The sequence below is a fragment of the Microtus ochrogaster genome, chromosome 26 (genome assembly GCF_000317375.1).
Source record: "Microtus ochrogaster isolate Prairie Vole_2 chromosome 26, MicOch1.0, whole genome shotgun sequence".
NCBI classification, from domain to species: domain Eukaryota; kingdom Metazoa; phylum Chordata; class Mammalia; order Rodentia; family Cricetidae; genus Microtus; species Microtus ochrogaster.
In genome coordinates, this window is record NC_022025.1 from 329,690 (window position 1) to 350,709 (window position 21,020).

At 41.7% G+C, this 21,020-nt stretch overlaps 2 protein-coding genes across 4 annotated transcripts in view; one reads left to right on the forward strand and one right to left on the reverse strand.

The window, feature by feature from the left end:
- Window positions 1-21,020, reverse strand: part of Abcb1 (ATP binding cassette subfamily B member 1) — a 154,005-nt gene that overhangs the window by 97,015 nt on the left and 35,970 nt on the right. The gene's annotated exons all lie outside the window — the stretch shown is intronic.
- Rundc3b (RUN domain containing 3B) overlaps window positions 1,025-21,020 on the forward strand; it is a 152,939-nt gene continuing 132,943 nt past the window's right edge. Inside the window, exons 1-2 of one of the 3 annotated variants that reach the window (XM_026784635.1) lie at window positions 1,025-1,332; window positions 19,465-19,580. In XM_026784635.1, coding sequence (XP_026640436.1) covers window positions 1,217-1,332; window positions 19,465-19,580 — 232 coding nt within the window. In that variant the 5' untranslated portion in view covers window positions 1,025-1,216. The remainder of the gene's footprint in view (window positions 1,333-19,464; window positions 19,581-21,020) is intronic. The other 2 variants (XM_005358285.3, XM_005358286.3) reach the window with 2 other exon arrangements.

Here is a 21,020-nt window from a genome sequence, read left to right on the forward strand (position 1 = left end):
CTCTTGTAGACCAGGCTGGTCTCGAACTCACAGAGATCTGCCTGCCTCTGCCTCCCAAGTGCTGGGATTAAAGGCGTGTGCCACCACTGCCCGGCTGGAACTAGCTTTGTAGACTAGGCTGGCCTTTAACTCACAGAGATTTATCTGTTTCTGCCTCCCAAGTGCTGGGATTTCCAAGCTGTGTTTTCAGGCCTCCAAGGCAGCATTTCCCTCCGACCTTTGTCAATCCTCTGCAGGGCTCGCTAGCTGCCGGCCAGTTCAGACCTCACTGCCCTGGATATACACACTCATACAACACTCTCTCCTCTCTGACTGTGGTCATGGGATGAGGCGAGGAGAATCAAAAATTCAGACTCATGTGACGCGAAATGCCACGGGCACATTCCCTGATGCCATTGTGTCGCTGTTTGTTAGGCTCGAAGAGGGCGTGGGGACAAAAGCAACTCCTCTCTTCTAGGTAATCACTTCCCCGCCTCCTGCACGGTGGCATTCTGCTGGGACTACAGAAGCGCCAGGACCAGGAATCTGAGAGAAAATGAGATTTAGCCTTGTCAGGGAGGGAGGGGACTTCGGACCAGAATCGCTGTGGAACCGGCGTCAGTCCGCGCTAGGCCACCGGCTGAGTCGTCGCGTGCCCACTGGTGCAGCACGAGCCGGGTCCCGGTCTGGTAGCGGCCCACGCGCCGGGGCGGGGCTGGGGTGAGCAGCTTTAAAGGCGCCCAGGCTGGTCCCGCCCCCGCCTCCCGTCATTGGCTGGCTCCGGCGCGGCCTCGTTCCCATTGGAGGAGGGGGCGGGGCTGCGCGTGACAGGCGTGGGGCTTCACCTCCGCGGCCCCGCCCCCGCTGCGGAGCTGGTAGGCTCGCCCGCGCGCTAGCGCCGCGTCCCCGGGGAGGTCGCGCAGCGCCTGACTCCGACCCCGCACGCGCTTCTCCGGTGCACGGCGGCGGGCGGGCGCGCGCACGAGGGCGGAGGTGGCCCGTGCGTGCGTGTGTGTCTGTGTGTGTGTGTCTGTGAGTGTGCGTGCGTGCACGCGCGCGTGGAACCGGGATACCGGGCGCGAATGCCCCATTGCCTTCCACACCCTGCGTGCTTCGCGGCTCCTGCCTCGGTCCCTCGCGCACCCGGGGGTGGCGTCCTGAGAGAAAGCCGCGGGACACAGGTGTGCCAGGCGTGCGGGACCGCCGGAGACAAAGGGGGCGCGGAGGGGAGCCCGCCATGGCCTCCCGGAGCCTGGGGGGCCTGAGCGGGAGCCGCGGAGGCGGCGGTGGCAAGAAGAGCCTCAGCGCCCGCAATGCCGCGGTGGAGAGGAGGAACCTGATCACCGTGTGCAGGTGCGGGGCGGCGGCCGGGCGGGCGGGGGCGGAGGGGAGAGGAAGGGAGGGAGCTGCTGGGGTCCGCAGCTGCGGCCTCTGCTCTCGTCGCGCCCCGCGTGTCCGCGGGCGAGCCGGGCCCCGTGGCGGGGCCGGGAGGTGCGCTCCAAGATGCCGGGGACCTGCCTCGGGCTCTGGACCTCCTGCGGGAGGCTGCCTGGCGGGGGCCGGGGCGGAGCCGGGGAGAATCTGTTTTGACCGTGCCCTCTAGTGTCTGAGTAGGAGGGCGGAGGAAGGGCCAGCGCGGCGGGAGGTCCTGAGGTCGCTCTGTTGCCCCCAAATCCGACTGCGCTCTGCTCTACGGGTTTCTCTAGTTGGCCTGTGGTTTTGACGCCTTTCATTCCGCGCACATCCGTGACGGATGTTTAAGTCTCATTAACTACAGCGTCGGTGATGCTTGGGCGACTGTGGAAGACACAGTCCCTTAGAAGATCTCCAGTTTTTTTATTCGAAGATCTGCCCTTCCTTAAAAGCTTCCTTATTGTAAATTCCCTTCCTCTAGGAAATATAGAAACAAATATCCACCGTCTATAAATTTAGAATTCAGAGAGAACTGATCTTGAAAAAGCTGATAAATTTTAACACTCATAAAATTTTAGGCATCCATTTCTTAGGAACCACTCAGCCAATAAGCTCTGTGAAAATTATTTTGTTCCTTCATCCTGTTTAATCATCAACCGGTGATACTTTTCTGATTATCAGGTAAATGATGAGATCTTTCCCTCCTCTGCGGTTTATGCCTGAATTTCAAATTTTTTCCTTGTTTAGAATCATGCCTACCATTTTAAGCAGATTGTAGATATATGTAGTAGGAGTTATACTCAATATTTAATCGTTGGATTTAATGACTGCTCATCTATCAGGAAGACCTTCACTCACAGTTTGCATTATAAAATAATACGGTAAAATAATATGGACTGTATTTCTTATTTGTGCTGTACAGAAAACAACCTTTTGGGACAGATAGGCTTTTTAAATTGAGGGAAATTTCTAAGTTAGGCACATAGAAAAATAAGCTAGGTGGATAATTTTGTCTTTAATAGATCTTAAAACGAAAAAAAATTTATTTTAAAGAAATGAGGGTAGTTCCAAAGCAGTTTTCAACTTAAACTGTGCTTACTGTCATTATCAAAGCTCTGGCTGAGTTAAAGTTCTGGATAATTTGACATTGGAGATTGGAAGAAGTCGCTCTAGTAGAAGTGTAACTGAGTTCAGAGTAGATGCTATGGTTAACTAGTGTGTTTGATGCCACCTCTCCATTTTTCTGTCATGGTGATAGAAAAGTATTGTAGCAGCTAGATGGGGCACATGCATTTCTTTGAACAAACATTTGAATTGTGTGAATTGAATTTGAATCAAATCTTTTTGTGATTTTTTTTTTTATTGATGTCCTAGGAAAACTGAAATTCATAAAACCAGGAGAAACAACCCCCCCCACACACACTACTACGTATTGTATCTTATACTTGCACAATAATGCTTTTTCTTTCCTTAAAAAGTTAGGTATAGTTATAGTTTCAGTTTAGGCTCAGTGCCATACCATACAACTACATAATTCTTCAGATTTAAAACCATATACAATATTGTTACTGTTTTGGATTTTGGAATTAGGCTGTTTGGTTATGTAGGACAGACAGGCAAAGAGCTGAATTGATTTTTGGTTTGTTATGGTTGTGCATGTGTATAATTACTTGAGTTTGTTAGAGAAAACATGTATGTATTCTATACTAAAACCGCTGTATTGTGCTTCTCTCAGCAAATGAGTTTCTACCCTTTGCCCCATAGAGTGTCCTGTGGAGAAAGTAGGACATTTGAGAACTCTAAATTTTTCACACTCAGCTCCAATATATGTATATATATGTTTTTCAAGACAGGGTTTCTCTGTAGCTTTGGTGCCTGTCCCGGAACTAGCTCTTGTAGACCAGGCTGGCCTCTAACTCCCAGAGATCCACCTGCCTCTGCCTCCAGAGTGCTGGGATTAAAGGCGTGCGCCACCACCGCCCGGCAACTCTAAAATATTTATAGACTGATTTTAGTTACTCTGTTTTGTGTAAAGAAACTTTATTTTTTAAAACTTTGAAAATTTAAGGCACTCTCCCCCCACATTGCTCCTGTACCTCTTTTTTGATGCATGGCTTTGCTGTGTAGTCTTAACTAGCCTGGAACTTGCTATGTAGGTTAGACTGGCCTCAAACTCACTGAGATCTGCCTGTCTCTGCCTCTGGAGCACTGGGATTTCAGCCCTGTGCATCATGCTGGGCCTGCCTTTGTTATTTTTTTAACTTGCAGTTTTCATCCATAGAAATTCAGGTGTTGGTCATTTTTGTTGTTGTTTTTAAGTTTATGCATTTTTCAGACTTTTAATTTTTTTGTTTTATGTATGGGTGGTTTGCTTACATGTATGTCTGTGCTATTGTGTGTGTATACTGCCCTCTGAGGCTAGAAGATGTGTCAGATGCTCTGGAACCGGAGTTACAAACAATTGTGAGCTGCCTCATGGGTGCTGGGAATCAAACCACAGTCCTTGGGAACAACAGCCAGGTCTCAGAGCCTGTGTCTTTCCAGGCTGATGGAGTTCTTTCATCTTAGTTCAAAATGAAAATCTATTTCACCTTTCATTTATAATGTTATATAAAATACTAAAATACACATTTTAAAACATTTGTCAAACTTTTAAGTCAGTCCTTGCACTGCTTAGTTTTATGTCAGCTTGACCCAGGCTAAAGTCATCAAAGAGGAGGGAGCCTCAATTGAGAACAGTGCCTCTCTAAGATCCAGCTGTAGGCAGTCCTGTAGTGCATTTTCTTATTTGCTGATTGATGGGGGAGAGCTCAGCCTATTGGGTGTGGCGCCACCCCTGGGCAGGTGGTCCTGAGTTCTATAAGAAATCAGACTGAGCAAGCCATGAGTAAGCCAATAGCAGCTCCCACCTTGGCCTCTGCATCAGCTCCTGCCTCCAGGATCCTGCCTTGTGTGAATCCTGTCCAGACTCCCTTCTGTGATGAACAGAGATTAGTGTAAACCAAATAAATCCTTTCCTCCCCAACTTTCTTTTTGGTCATGGCGTTTCACTGCATCAATAGAAACACCAACTAAGGCAGTAGTTAAAAGGCACTTCTCGTACAAAAAAAGTAATATATTTCCTATCTTGTGGATAAAATTACAAGGGTGATTTAAGAAGATGGTAGAGATGGTTCAGTGGTTAAGAGCACTGCCTGCTCTTCTAAAGCTTCAATTCCTGCAACCACATGGTGGCTCACAACCATCTGTAATGAGATCCAGTGCTCTCTAGAAGAAGAGACCTGGTCAGTCGTCATCATCAACTTAGACCATGAAACCCAATATGGACAAGTTCAACAGAACTGCCATATACGGGCTGCTCGTGCATGCTTCAGCATTGCCAGGGCATAAATTTCATATTTTCAACTTCATATAATAAGTTAAGCAGGTTAGAGACAAATGATGATTTTATAATTAAAGTACTTTAATAACATAAAATAGTTTTTTCTATAGGTCAAATATTATTTCACACCGGTATTATTTCAAATTATAACAGTACCACATTTCTTAAGTGTGGTCAAGGAATCAAGAGTTCATATTTTATATGTAACTAATATCCACTCCTAGCTTAAAATTCTTACCTCAATTGTTCTACTTCATCTGTCAGCACTTACTATGGAATATAGTCTTCTGTATAATGAAGCTTGTAAATTAACACACAATAAGCAGTGGTTAGACATTTTAGATAAACGGCTTAACAAAAGAAGCAATCTACTTTCTTTAGAGAATGTCATAACTACTGGTACCTATATTCTGGATGAATGCATGCTCTGTACAGTGGCTGTCCTTGGAGACTCTTTAGGTACCTTAGTTTGGTTTCCTAAATGGCCCCATAAGACCTGTGCTTAGAGTTCTTTGTTTTTTGTCACTTGCTGTTTCTTCCTATTGATTTTGCTGTTGTTTCTTTAAGGTATGCATCTAGAATCCCTTTTCTGTACACGTTACATCTTGACTTGCTGACTATCGTTGTGAACCAGGAAAGGGGATACCTAAATCTGAGCCCAGAGGCACAAGTTAGCTGAGAGAACTTTAGCCGTCCTAGCATTTTAGATATTCGTCAATCAATGGAAAGTGTTTTGCTCTTGAACTTTGTCAGTGTTCAAATGTAGGTATATGAACTTTTCCTGAATATATTGACAGCAATATCCTTTAATCACAATAACCTACTATTTGTTATTATTTCCTTGAGTTATGCACTGATTACTTCAGTTTTCATTGAGAGTTAAGATAAGCAATCACAGAGGCTCTTCTTGGTGCTCTTATTAGGAGCAAAGTGTATCATAAGTGTAGCTTAATTTGTGAAGACTTCTGTGAGAGAAGGACCGGTTTTATTTCTATGTCAACAGTTGCCTAATTCTAGGCAGTTGGCCCATTGGCATTTGTTGGGCACAGGAAATGTAACTTACAACTTTAGCTTTGTCTTAGATAGCTGATAGTGTTGACTTTGTGACCAATTTCTAAAAATATATGTGAACATTGTGGTAATTCATTCAGCTCCACTATACCTCTACATTTCAAATATAATTTAATGTAGTCTCTGCATGTGTGTACGTACAAGGTCAGTCTCGGGTGTCATTCCTCAAATACTGTCTACCCTTATTTTGTGAAATAGGGTCACCAAGTAAGCTAAACTGGGGGGCTAGTGAGCCTCAGGGATCTTTCTGCCTCTGCCTCCCTAGCACACTGTGTCATGCCTGGGATTTTTGATTGCTTGTTTGTTTGTTTTTAACATGATTCTGCAGGTTGAACTAGCATGCTCTTGCTTACAAGTCACATACTATACTGACCGAGCTAGCTCCTCAGCCACTGAAAATTGTGTTGACTTAAAATATGCATGTTCAAAAGTTTGCATAGCATAAACATAGTACTCAGTACATTTTTGTTCCTCCTATTTGTTGACTTTTTTTTTAACTCTACAATGTGAAAAGAATTCCTTAATTATAAAGCCGTCTGTAAATTTCCTTCATGTTTAATTCTGTCCAGTTTATTAAGTCTGCTTCCTCCCAAATGATCAAATACTCTCATTTTCTTCTAAACCTCTGTTGTTTTGCTTTAGGTATTTATACCAACAATCCATTTGTAGATCCTTTGTATTTGTGGTGTTAAATGTGGGGCCCAGGATTAAATATTGTCCTTAAAAAAAAATCAGTTGACCTAGTACCACTTATTGAAAAGATCATACTGTGTCTAATACCTTCAAATGTTACTTTTGCCTTAAATTAGGTCATAGGACCTTTCTGCTTCTGTTTCTGGGCTCTGTCTCTCATTTCATTAATCTATTTGTTTCTCTTTGAAGTTATATCATACTCTCTTAATAACTACTGCTTTATAACACATCTTGCCATTTGATAATCAAATTTCTAGCTCTGTGTTTGAAGATCATCCTACTCTTAGCCCTTTGTCAGCTAAATTGTGTAATCTACTGATCAGTTTCCATGAAAAACAATCTGGGTGTTTAAAACTTTATAATTTTTAATATGTATATAACACATTTTAGTCATTTCATGTGCTTCCATTACCCTGTTATATCCCTCTCATGCTCCCCACAGAACCTTCTACCCAAGAAATCCCCCTTGCATTTATGTCATTTGTTTGATTGCTTTTTTTGTTATGACTCATTAATTTATTTTTTTCTGGTTTTTCGAGACAGGGTTTCTCTGTAGCTTTGGTGCCTGTCCTTGGAAATAGCTCTTGTAGACCAGGCTGGCCTCGAACTCACAGAGATCCGCCTGCCTCTGCTTCCCGAGTGCTGGGATTAAAGGTGTGCACCACCACAGCCTGCAGTGACCCATTGAATTTAGTTAAGATTGCTTTTATAAATGTGGATGGGCTGTAGTTTATTAGAATATGGACATATTAACAATGGATTGACCACTGAGGAGAATGATACCCCCTTTCCCGGCAGCCACGAACTACCAATAGGAATCTGGGATTTTTCTTATGCTTGCACTTATTCGATAAATCAGTTTTTTGGTAAACTTTTATATCTATAATATTAAGACATATATATTCAATAAACACAGTAAATGCTTTTCTATATTTAAATATTATGTTTCTCAGAAATAGATATGACGTTAGGATATCTAGGCATGATAAATCTCTTGTCAAATTTATTCTTGTATGCTGGATATATTTTTATATTAATATAACCAAAACCTTTTGCTGGTATGAAGACACACAATTGTTCTTTAAACATAACAGACTTGAATCCATGGTCTCCACCAGATTTACTTATTAATTCTGGCGGCTTTTCTGCAGTTTGAAAAGACTGATCAGAAGTCATCTATGCATGTGTCAGTGCCTCACTTTCAATCCTTCTCCGCTCACCGCACTGGCTAGGGTGCCTCACAGTCTTAAAGAGCAGTAGAGATTTCATGGCTTCAGTGGGCGTTCGCAGCACATTTTCCTTCTCTACTATTTCTAGAATCCTAGGATTTTAAAGGAGGCACCGAATACTATGTTGTTGTCAAATGCTCTTTTTTTTTTTCCCTGACAAGATTAAACACGATTCCCACTCCTTTTTCCTGTTCATGTAATAAATTCTGTTGTTTGACTTTTACATGTCAGATTGCTTTGGAATAAAGCACCAGTGGGTAGATTATATATTTGAAATTTCTGTGCATTTAGCTGAGGTAATATTTGGGTTTTTACATATTTACTCATGGGAGAGATTGGTCTATACTTATTCTTTCTCGTTATATGGTCATATAGTTTTAATAAGATTACCTTGTCTTTTTTCCCCCTGTTCTACATAGTTTTTGTAAGGGTGATATTCTTTAATATACAGGACAATTCACCAGGTTGCAATCTAGACTACATATTTCTTTGTGGAGATAAAAAAAAATTCTGTGGGAAAATTAGTAACAGATTTACTTTATTTAATAGGTAGTAACAATTCAGATTTCTGGTTTCTTTTCATCATTTCTTGCAATTTTGGGGGGGGGTGCGAAATAAGTTTCTATATCATCACATGTATTTGGGTTTCTCTTAGTGTCTTCTTATTTTTCTGTTTGAGGCAGGAGGTTGATATATATGTATCCTAGGCACCTTAGACTCGGAATCTGCCTGCCTCAGAATCTCCTGAGTGCTAGAGTGCTAATGCCTTGTTATTGTTTAAACGTGTGTAGAGATTTTCTAGTTTCAATCCTGAAATGGTATCTTCCTCGCTGTTTCCCTGGCTAAGGCTTTATAGATGGTATTGATCTTTTTTCACAGAATCATCTTAAGATTTCGTTTATTTTCTCTGTCCTATCATGGATTTTTTTTAAAAAAATAGTTCTTTAATTTTTCAGGTAAAGTTATTCTAGTTACCTTTTACCAACTGTTTTAAACTTAATTCTGTACTGATATACTATATTCTGAAGGACTTCAAGCATTTGGAATTTCATTGATGGTTGCGTTATGACCTAATATACTGCTGGTTTCCATGAGTGATTTCTGTCTATTTGCACGTTCTGTTGATTGTTTTGTACACGGCATCTATGTCTAGTGTGTTGTGCCATTGTTAACTTGCCTATCCTTACTAGTTTTCGTGTACTTAGTAATATGGGAGAGGTACCTGAGTTTATAACTGTCTATTTTTACATGTTACACACATACTATATATATACATACGTATGTGTATATGTATATATGCTGTATTACTATATATATTTGCTGTATTACTGGGTGTGTATTTAGAACTGAAATTTTAAAAAAAGATTTGTTTATTTTTATGTGCATTAATATTTAGCCTGCATGTATGTCTGTGTGAGTGTGCATATCCTCTGGGACTAGAGTTACAGACAGTTGTGAGCCGCCATGTGGATACTGGAATTGAACCTGGGTCCCCTGGAAGAGCAGTCAGTGCTTTTAACCGCTGAGCCGTCTCTCTAGCTCTAGAATAGTGAGTATACTGTGTTTATAATTCTAATCTTTTCCTTGTTACTTGATGCATTTGTCATCAAGATATATCCCTTTATCTCTCTAACAAAACTATTTCCTTCAAGGTTACTTTGTCAATTGCTAAAATTGTCATAGCTGTAGTTATGATTTGTATATCTTTGTGTGTACTTTTACTTGTTCTGGTATTATATTTAAAAGTTTTCTTGTAGGATGAGAAAGTTTTGTTTTTGTGTGTGGTGTGGGGCGTCAGGAAGCTACGTGAGGGCTCCCAGTCTGAACAGACTTCCAAGCTTAATGAGCAGCATACGATGGAATTCCGCATTTTATCTAGTCTGGTAGATTTTTATGTAGAGTTCTTAGCTTACTTACATCTAATGTTATCATTATATTTGAATTTTTAAACTTTTTTATACTTTATCTTTCATATTAGTAAAGGACTTTTAGAGTTCTATTTGTTGTAGTTTCTGTCAGCATGTTAGTTACATGTTATTTTGCCTTTCCTATGTATATATTTAATTTACATTCCTTTGGAATGAATATTAAAACAGCTTAAAATTTTAATGCATTTTATAAACCCCACAAGACATGTCTGCCTAGCATCAGATGAAAGCACATGTACTTAGTTTTAGGGTACGGTAACAGACTAGATGTCCCCCCCCCATGAACTCCTTAAATGAGTGAGTCAGAGAGGTAAAGGGAAGCTAGATCCTGAAGGGAGAAAGAAAGGATGAGAGAACAATGGTGTCCATCACTCCAACTTGACGTGGGGAGGAGGACAAAGTAGAGGACCTCTGGGGAAAATGGACAGCGCCATTTCTACCTCAGGATAAGCCCAGTTCTCAAAAGCCTTAAATCTAGGGTATGTGTCTAGGGAGGGCTGGGGTTGGTGCGTGACTCCTTTGGAGCCAGCGTTAGAAAAGAGGTGGGGTGCATCAATTGTCGTCTATCTCAGAGTGTTACATCAGACACCGTCTCGCGAGAAGGCCTCTGATTTGAGAATGCTCTTTGCTGGGACCTGAGATGAGTGAGCAACACCCTGCCACAGCGTTTGGTTGAGAGACTGCTGTGAGAGGCAGTCTTAGAAAAGGGAAGGTTTGGACAGGGATCATCTCTCAATAGCAACTCCACCCTTTCTCACCAGTTTTAGTACCGGAAGATTCGGACTGAAGAGCAAGGTTAGTGACTCCATCCAAATATTAGCACAGTATACTACAGATTACTGTGGAAACTGAGAGCGCCACGCCTGCACCTAGTAATTGCTTTCCTCCAAAGCTGTCTCCCTGTTACTTGTTTGCTTTGAGGAAGGACTGTGAGCTCTATCCCTTGTCCACGGGGTTGCCCAGTATCTCATTTCCTCCCAGATGCAGGTGGACACTGAAAGAACTGATACTGTCTTAGGATTTCTGTTGCTGTGAAGAGTCACCATGACCACAGCATGATGCCACACAGGCCGACATGGTGCTGGAGAGGTTGCTGAGAATTCTACATCCAGATTGGCAGGCAGCAGGAAGAGACAATGAACCAGGCCCAGCTTAACCTTCTGAAACCTTATAATTGACCCACCAGTGACACACTTTCTCCAACAAGGCCACACCTCCTAATAGTGCTTCTTCCTGATGAGCAAACATTCAGTTCTATGAGCCTGTGGGGACCATTCCTATTCAAACCACCACATTTCAATCCCTGGCCCCAATGGCCTTGCAGCCAATAATGAAAAACTGCATTCAGTCCAACTTCAGAAGTCCCTGTAGTGTATAACAGTCTCAACACTGTTTAAAAGTACAAAGTTTGTTTTGTTTTATTTTTGTTTTTTGAGACCAGGGTGTCTCTGTAGCTTAGGAGCCTATCTTGGAACTAGCTCTTATAGACCAGGCTGGCCTCGAACTCACAGAGATCCACCTGCCTCTTCCTCCTGAGTGCTGGGATTAAAGGCGTGTGCCACTATCGCCCAGCTAAAAAAAAGTACAAAGTTTAAAGTTTCTTCTGAGAGTCTTGCAGTCTCTTAATTCTAAACCCCTGTAAAATTAAAATGAAAAAGCATATAACATACTTCTGACATATGATGGCATGGGAGACATACATTACCATTCTAAAATGTAGAGAAGGGAGCATAATAGCAAGCAAATACTGAATAAAAGCAAGACCAGTTGGGGAAATTCCAAACTCTGCATCTCCATGTCTGACATCAAAATGCTTTCTCTCTACATCTGCAGCTCTGTTCAGTTTGTTGACCACAACACACTTCTCTCTCTTGGGCTAGTTCTGCTCCGTGGTAGCAGCGCTCCCTGGCAGGTATCCTATGGCTGGCATCTCCAACATCTTGGGGTCGCCAAGGCAATCCAGATTCATCTTCATAGTTTCACACAATGGTTTCTCTGAGCCTGCATGCAGGAACATCCTTGACACAGGCCTGGCCTCAGCGATTTTCCTTAGCCTTCGAGGGAGATTCCATATCTTTTTCTTGTATCCTGGTCTCTAAAGCCAGAACCATGTGACTGGACTTCCCAAGTTCTGCTGCTTGCTGGGGCTGGAGCATGGCCCCTTCATTCAAATACATTTTCACAAGTTTTCTGTTTTTGATGTTTTTTTTTTTTATTTATTTTGCTGCCTAATCTTGGCTGTCCTGAAACTTGCTCTGCAGACTAGGGTAGCCTTGAAATCAGATCTCTACCTGCCTCTGCTTCTTCACGAGTGCTGGGATTAAATGTGTGAGCCACCCCAACTAGTCCTAAACTTTCTTTAATTTCTTTTTACAAGTAGGAAGCTTATTTGGTAGGGGTCCGGCCCTGAGGTCACCACTCCTTTTATTCCTTCTAGTATCAGGCTTTTCTTTAGACATTTTATCTCTCTCTCTTTTTTTTTTTTTTTTTTTGCTTTTTTTCGAGACAGGGTTTCTCTGTGGTTTTGGAGCCTGTCCTGGAACTCCCTTGGTAGACCAGGCTGGCCTCGAACTCACAGAGATCTGCCTGCCTCTGCCTCCCGAGTGCTGGGATTACAGGTGTGCGCCGTGCGGTGGTGGCACCTTAGTTGGTACCAGGAGTGGAGTGTTTCTAAGACAGGCCAGACTATGTTTCTTGTTGGTCAAATGTGGATTACGGGACTTTGGATTAGGAAAGCAGTTGAATGCTTTAAGCAGGGTGCTGGAGCTGAGAGTTCTACATCTGGCAGGTGGCAAGAAGAGAGAGACTACTGGGCTGGGTTGAGCTTTTGAGACCTCACAGCCCACCCACAGTGACACACTTCGTTCAACAAGGCCACACCTCCTAGTAGTGCCACTCCCTGGTGATCTAGCAATCAAATCGGTGAACCTACTGGGGTCATTCCTATTCAGACCACCACAGGGCCACAGAGAGTTAATATGGTAGATTCCAATTTTAGCCCCCCACATTTCATCTGGTGAATTCCAATATTAGACACAGAAGTGTCTCTAAAATGTTAAACTTTTTGGTATTTTTACTGTACTTTTACTTTTCTTTTAAAAAAAAAAGGATTTATTTTTATTTAATGTTTCTGAGAGAAGCAGGCAGAGAGAGACAGGGAGAGGAAGAGAGAGAGAGTTAGAATGAATGGGTGTGCCTGCTATGAAGGCCAGAGAACTCAGAGAGAGAGAGAGAGAGTGAGAGAGAGAGAGAGAGAGAGAGAGAGAGAGAGAGAGAGAATGACAATGACAATGAATGGGTGTGCCTGCTGTGAAGGCCAGAGGGGAACTCCCAGAGTCTTTTCTCTCCTACCATCTTGGTTCCGTGGCAGGATCTCTAGTTTCTGGCTAATTCTCCTGTCTCGGGCCTCCCATTGTAGCATAGGAGTGCTGGGGCTGGGATTACAGAGGTGAACCATCGCGTCAGACTGTTTTGCATAGATGCGTTTCATTGGATGCTGGGGATCCAACTTAGATGTCAGGGTTGAGCTGTCTTGCTGGTGCCTTTCACTATTTTTAAAAAATATTTTAAAGGGAGCTGGAAGATGGCTTAAAAAAATATTTTAAAGGGAGCTGGAAGATGGCTTAGTGCTTAAGGGGATTTACTGTTCTTGCAGAGGATCTCAGTCCAGTTCCCAGCAGCCACAGAGCAGCTCACAGCTATCTGTAACTCCAGTTCTAGGGATCTGACACCCACTTCTGGCCTCCGTGGGCACCTGGTGTGCATGTGGTACATACATACATACATATATATGCATGCAGGCAAAACGTTCATATCCATGAAATAAAATCTTTAAAAAGATTTCATGTTTAATATTCTTAATTTATGTACTTTTCCTTTATTTTTTGATTTCTTGGTCCTTTCCTTGTCCTCAACATTCTTTTCCTTTTATTTTTTCTTTTGTTTAGTGCTGTTTTATATATTTCCATTTTCCTATCTCTTTCTTGGTTTTTTTTTTATTATTAACACTTGTACATTTATTAACTTTTAACTTTATGGTGTACATTATTTTTCTACTTTTCTGTGGTTTTTGGTATCATAGTAGCTGTAATAAATTAAAAAATTGTGAGTGATACATATGCGTATGTATGCTCACATGTGCCAGGTCCGTGTGGAGAGAGAAAGATGGCAAGTGTTCTGCTCTGTGGTCCTCCACTTCATGCCCTTGGGACAGGGTGTTCCACGGAGCCTGGAATTAGACTGCCACCAGCAAGCCCCAGAATCCTGTCCTGTCTTCATAGGCCCAGCTTTAATGTGGGTGTTGGTATCCAAGATCAGGCTCTCTCATACTTGAGCTATAAGTGATTTAACCTATTTAGTCACTTCTCCAGTTACCTAACCAGATTTTTGTTTGTTTGTTTGTTTTTTGTTTTTGTTTTTTTGAGACAGGGTTTCTCTGTAGCTTTGGAGCCTGTCCTGGAACTAGCTCTTGTAGACCAGGCTAGCGTCGAACTCTTAGAGATCCACCTACCTCTGCCTCCCGAGTGCTGGGATTAAAGGCGTGTGCCGCCACCACCCGGCCTAAGCAGTTCCTCTTAATAATATATACTTTTTTTAATTTTTGAAATTATAATCACATCATTTTTCCCCTCCCTTTTCTTTCTTCAACTTCTCTTGGACTATCCTTGCTCTCTCTGGAATTCATGGTCTCTTTTTCTCTTTAGTTGTTGTGTTACACACACACACACACACACACACACACACACACACACACACACCCTAAATACATAACTACAACCTGCTCAGTCCATACAGTTCATACTTCTATATGGTCTCTGGGCTGGTCACGTGGTATATGTTTTCTTGTATTCCAATTCTGAGTTTGCTTTGGAGGTGTAGTATGGTAATTTGTTTTTTCCACTTTGAGTGGTACTAAGAATTGAGGTCTCGAAAGAAGAATGTTCATTAAGTGGAGCCCCAGAAGAGAAACCTATCCAAATAGAGACATAGAAACAGAAGAAATATAAAAACAGAAGGCGCTGACTATTCCAGTATGTCATAACACTTCAGTAATTGAATCCAAATAGATAGGAATGAAAAACTGACAAAAAACTCAAAAGTCTGATTTAAAATAATCAATTAACTCAAAGTCACATAATATATATAATCACATGAATATAGAAGTCAATTGGAATCTTTATGAGAATTTCAGCAATCAGGATGAGAAATAGAATATTCTAAATGACAAAGATGAGAAAAGATGGCCGCAGTATTTATGTGTCTGTGTTACAATGAAAGCTTTTTGAAAACCAGAAGCAGAGGACTGGAGAGATGGCTCAGTGGTTAAGAGTGTCGCTGCTCTTGGAGAAGACCAGGGTTCGATTTCCATCACCCACATGATGGCTAACGGTTGTATTAACTCCAGTTTCAAGGTATCCTCTTCTGGCCTTCTCATGTACTAGGGGCACATGCAGTGCATATCCATACATTCGTGTACATAAAATAAAAATAAATCTTAAAAAGTTTAGCATGTGCATTATAGTTTGTTTATCTCTGCTTAGGGGATACATGGGAAGCATGTTTTCATCAAAATCTTTTTCTTGGTAGATTAAAATAAAAAAAAGTAGCTGAGAATTCTTACATTGTTGCTTGAGGAGGAAATAAAATGGGAGTTCTTAGATAATATCTGCCATGAAATATAAAAAAGGAAAGTTAGCTGTATTTGAACAGTTATCTCCAGGTGTTTTATATTATGTTTGCTGTGCTTTATAGCCTGTCATCGTGTATGTGCACGAGTGTAGGGGTGTAGTGCACATGTGTTCATGTGCATATGGAGGCCAGAGACTGAAATCAAAAAAATTATTAAAGACAAATTCTCTCACAGAACCTGAAGCTTAGCAGTTATGTTAGACTGGCCCACAAGCCCCAGGGGTCTTCCTGTCTTTGCCTCCTAGCACTGGGATACAGGCATGTATGACTGTGCCAGGTTTCACATGTGGACGGGGGGTTGAACTCAGGTCTTCATGCTTGTGTGGAAAGCACCTTACCCATCAAGTCTCTCTCTAGCATCTCTCGACAGCCATTTCCTTGTTGATTATTTGAGAGTGGAAATTACTTTTTTCCAAAAGAGGCTGTAGTTACTCTGCTTGTATGGAATTCAGGAAATTTAGTATGAAATGATAGAGGAAACAACTCTTATCTTTGAATTTGTACATCCTTTATTAATAGTGACAGTCATGGGCGTGTGAGATGGCTCCCGTGGTGAAGGTACTTGCTGTCTGGAGAGCAATAGGGGAAGTTCATCAAACTGTCAGAGATCAAGCTAAGTTCTAATCCAGCTCCTTGGTGAAACATACCTTGTCATCATTATTTCAGAATGTGTCCTGTTGGCTCCATGGTGCATGTTACTGTTTCAGATGACATCCTTTTCTTCTACTCCAGTCAGCAATGGCGCAGAGGTGAAAGGAGGGGAAAGGGTGGCGAGATGCCATTTCCTAAGTATGGCATGGCCATGCGATTGTAAAGCCCCATCAGTTACGCCTGCTGGCCTTGGTCACATATACATAACAGATTCTAGGAGAGGAAGTGTTATTTCAGATTGTGTGCCCACCAGCTCTAGTGGGTAGTTCTAAATCATCAATCTGGAAAGAGATGTGGGAAATAAGAAGGGCTGGCAAGGGTGGGAAGGAAATAAGAGAGAGTGGGGGTGGGTAGTAACCAGAACGCATTATATACATGTATAAAAGAATCAGAAATTCTGTTAATAGAAGAAAGATAAATAGCTGCTTTCCAAGATCAAGATAAGCACCTCTAGGAACTTAGCAGAGGTGCATGCATTAATATCACTGAGAAGGTGGTTCTGATAGAAAAGAGGGAGTTGTCCCAAAGGAAGTGACCCTGACAACACTTCATATTAAGGACCTGTCAGAGAGTAAGGGATGCAGGGTGGAGAGTTGCCCCCTGTCGGGTAGCTGACTTCATCTGGTTTAGCACTAGGTGTTTGTGCTGAGTGGAGATGCTAACTCAGGGAGAACTGGTGTGGTCGTTATGGGATCTTGCTTTGTCGATCAGTGTTCATGAGAGATGCCAACAACAGCTTTGCCACCTCACTTTCAAACACTTTTGCAACTGGCAAACACGACAAACCCTGTCTCTCTACTCCATGGAAAGGGAATCCCCTTCATTATTGCTGAAGAGAGGAGACTCTAGCAGCCAAACAGTGAACAAAATGGTCTCTAAGTCGTGGAAGAGAGGATTCTACTCTTTACGTTAAGTCTCGAGTGTTTGTATGGCATTCAAGAGAAAGAGCTGGTTCAAATACAGAAGGGAGTAGGAGAGTTTGCCAAGGTCCGACAGGAGAAGACCGAGACAAAGTAAGGAAATTTAATTCTCGGTGTTTCCAGTATTTTAAGTTACAATATTCTATACTAAGCAATTTTGCTTTTCATTTTTCTATAATTAGTTAATTCGAGAATTTTTAATAGTTTGACAAAACAAAAATTTATAAAGATCACAGAAAATGTAATTTTTTTTTCTACTAAGATGATTTCTGTGTGGTTTCTGCTTTTTCTTAGCTAGGGTTATGAGAAAACAGCATGACCAAAGCAACTCGGGGAATAAAAAGGGTTTATTTCAGCTGACATCACGGTCCACCATTGAAGACAGCACAGGAACTCAAACAGGGCAGGAAACTAGAGACAGCAACTGATGCAGAGGCCATGGAGGGGAGCTGCTCACTGGCTTGCTCCTTATGGCTTATTCAGCCTGCTTTCTTATAGAACCCAGATCAGCAACCCAGGGATGGCTGGACCAGCAGTGGACTGGGCCCTCACCTCAGTCACTAATTAAGAAACTGCTTCACAGGCTTGCCTATAGGCCAGAGTGCTGGGAGCATTTTCTTAGCTGAGGCGCCCTCTTCCCAAATGACTCTAGCATGTGTCAAGTTGACATAAAACTTGCCCATACATGCTCACACTCATTTTTGCAGCTTTCTATCACTATGCTAAGGACAAGTTTTGTTTAAAAAAATTGCTGCTTAATTTTTTGAGAGTATCATATAATTACTTAATTTTCCCTTTTCCTTTCCTCTCTCCAACACCCCCCTCCTCCATATACTATTCCTTGATCTTTTTCAAATTCATGGACCTTGTAAGTTGAAAATGTTGTCAATTAAAAATTCATTTGTATTAGTTACTTTTCTGTTGTTATGTTGAAACACCATGACTGAGGTAACTTATGAGGAAAGAATGTATTTGGGCTTATGGTTCCAGAGTGGAGGCATAGCAGCAGAGCCGGAAGCTAAGGAGCTTCAAGATGCAGGGAACCCAGAGAGCTTACTTGAAATGGTGTGGATTTTTAAATTCTCAAGGGCCACCTCCAGTAGCATGTTTCCTCCAACAAGACCACACTTCCTAAGCCTTTTCAGACAGCTGGAGATCACATGCCTGAGACTCCGGGTTTTCCCAAACTACTATATATCCCTAGACAATAAAATACTATAGCCTGCCTGCTTTTCCAAACTGCTCAGAATATTTCTGTTCATGGCAGTTAGGCAAAATCATCTAACACTGTTGTTTTCTAAGGAATAGTCTTAAATACTTAGGGTCGTGAAGCAGCTTAGTAGACATAGGCTGTGATGACCTGAGTTCAGTTCACAAGACCCCCATGATCGAACAATAAAGCTGACTTGTCAAGCTGTCCTCTGACCTCCACATGCGTGTTGCGTGTACTGCGTGACATGTGTACACACAGACACACCAACAGAAGTAAATGAATGAATAAATGATTATAATAAAAAATTATTATTTTTGTTTTGGTTTTTTGAGACAGAGTTTCTCTGTGTAGCCTGGAACTAGCGCAGTAGCTGGCCTCGAACTCACAGAGATCCGCCTGCCCCTGTCTCCCAAGTGCTGGGATTAAAGGTGTGCATCACCACCACCCAGCCAAAAAAAAATTATTTAATGCAATTTATTGAATAATATACTGAGAATAAAAACAGAATAATTATACAGCTACACTTTAGCATTGTCATAAAGTAAAAAAAAAATTGTCAGATTTTTGGTTTTGTTTTTATTTTTCTCTATGTAACAGCCCTGGCTGTCCTAGAACTCACTCTGTAGACCAGGCTGGCCTTGAACTCAACAGAGATCTGCCTGCCTCTGCCTCCCAAACATTGGGATTAAAGGCATATGGTACCATCTCCCGACTCAGATATTTTTATAGTATTAAGAAAGACTAAATTATAATTGTGTCATACTTTAATTCTGGTTTCAATAGCTGTATTGTACAGACAGAAAATTATCCCAAATTCTTACTTTAAGTGAAAGGTTGTGTCTTAGTCCTTTCAGCATGCTCTGACAAGCTGCCCTCAGACTGAGTAATCTTTGGAAAACAAATGTACTGTTTCCAGCTTTGGAGACACCACCGTCAAGGGGCCAAGTACTACAGGTACACCAAGGGCCCCTTCTCCTGTTGGCCTTTTATGTCATTTCACAGCAGAGGAGGCTGCCAAGCTCCCCTGAGCCTCTTCTACAAAGATGCTAATAGGAGAGCCCTTCCTTCTTGAAGACCTAGCTGTTGATGTGCTGCTGCCCTGGCCTCCACAGCACTGTAGGATTTTGGAGAACTCCAGCAGTAACTGCCATATGGAAGCCTGTCTTCTGCAAAACTTTCGAGTTATAGAGCACATTGGATAAACAAAATTTTCAGGATTCTTTTCCAAACACCTTCTAACTCTTTTATACTTAAGCAAATGGATTTACTAAAACTAACAATCATCTTTTTTTCATAGATTTTCTGTGAAGACTCTGATTGATCGGTCTTGCTTTGAAACAATTGATGATTCTTCTCCTGAGTTTAATAATTTTGCAGCTGTTCTCGAACAAATTCTAAGTCACCGACTAAAAGGTAACAACATTACTATCTTACTCATTCTACCTAACAAATTTCTTGCAGGGAAATAAACTTTTAGAAATCTTGCAGTCTGTTGTGGTTTAGGTAGCAATCATGCTACACTTAAAAAAAAAAAAGCAGCAGCATAAATCTGACTTCTTAACATCTGATCATTAGGTCAATGTCATTTAAAAGGATCTGTTTTTAATATTTACACTCATTTCTAGAATCATTGCTAATGTTGAGTATGGATATGGTGTTACATGCCTTTAATCTCAGCACTTGAGAGAGAGATTGCAGATGGATTTGTGTGGTTTCGAAGTTGGCCTCCTCTATAGAGGGAGTTCCAGGCCAAGCATGGCTGCCTTAGTGGGACCCTGTCTCAAAACAAAGCAAAGTGTGGTGATGGAGAGTTTGCTCTGCAGCTAAGACCATTTGTTGCTCTCACAGAGGACCTGGGTTTATCCCAGCACTTATGGTAACTTTAAAATATCCATTACAGGCATTCCAACAGGTATAAGCATGTTGCAGAGACATGCACAGAGGCTAAAGCATTCATATACGTAAGGTAAAATAATTAAGTCTAAAAAATTTTAAACGAGTATATCCATTGCCTTACACAAGAACAAAGCCTCTTGTCAAAGTATTCACACTCAAAGCTTGAGTGCTAACATATCCTAAGCTTACTTACTGGTTTTAAGCATTAAATTGATATGTTTATTATCTATTCCGTAAATTAGATATAGTTGAAAACTTCAGCAATAAGTACCAAAAAGTATGATTTTGACTTTGTTTTTTAATCAGTAAGCATGTTTATATTCTAAATAGGACTTATAAAATCTGAAGGGCAGCAGTGTAGTTAGTAGTAACTGCCCTTGCTCAAGTAAATAACCTGTACCCATGCGTATTCGAACAACCCTGACCCTAGTTAAATGCAGTGGATCACACGTAAAACAAAGCGAAGTAGGAAAGTGAAGAAGGGATTTGGTGGGAAAGGGATAAAAGAGAGTAAAGGCGGGATATGATCCAAATATATATGCGTGGAATTGTGAAGAATAAGTCGTTTTTTAATTTAAAGGGTTTATGGGAAGCATTGTCTCAAAAGTCACATATTTTAAATTGAAAACTAATATCTAAAGCCAGGTATGGTGATACACGCCTTTAATCCCAGAGCTCAGAAGACAAAGGCAGGTGGATCTCTGAGTTCGAAGCCAGCCTGATCTACATAGTGAATTCCAGGCCACTTGGGGCAACGTAATAAGGCCCTGTTTAAAAAACAGATAGTATCTAAAGTATAATTAATGAAAACCGCCAGGCGGTGGTGTTGCACACCTTTAATCCCAGCACTTGGGAGGCAGGCGCAGGCAGATCTCTGTGAGTTCGAGACCAGCCTGGTCTACAAGAGCTAGTTCCAGGACAGGCTCCAAAACCACAGAGAAACCCTGTCTCAAAAAA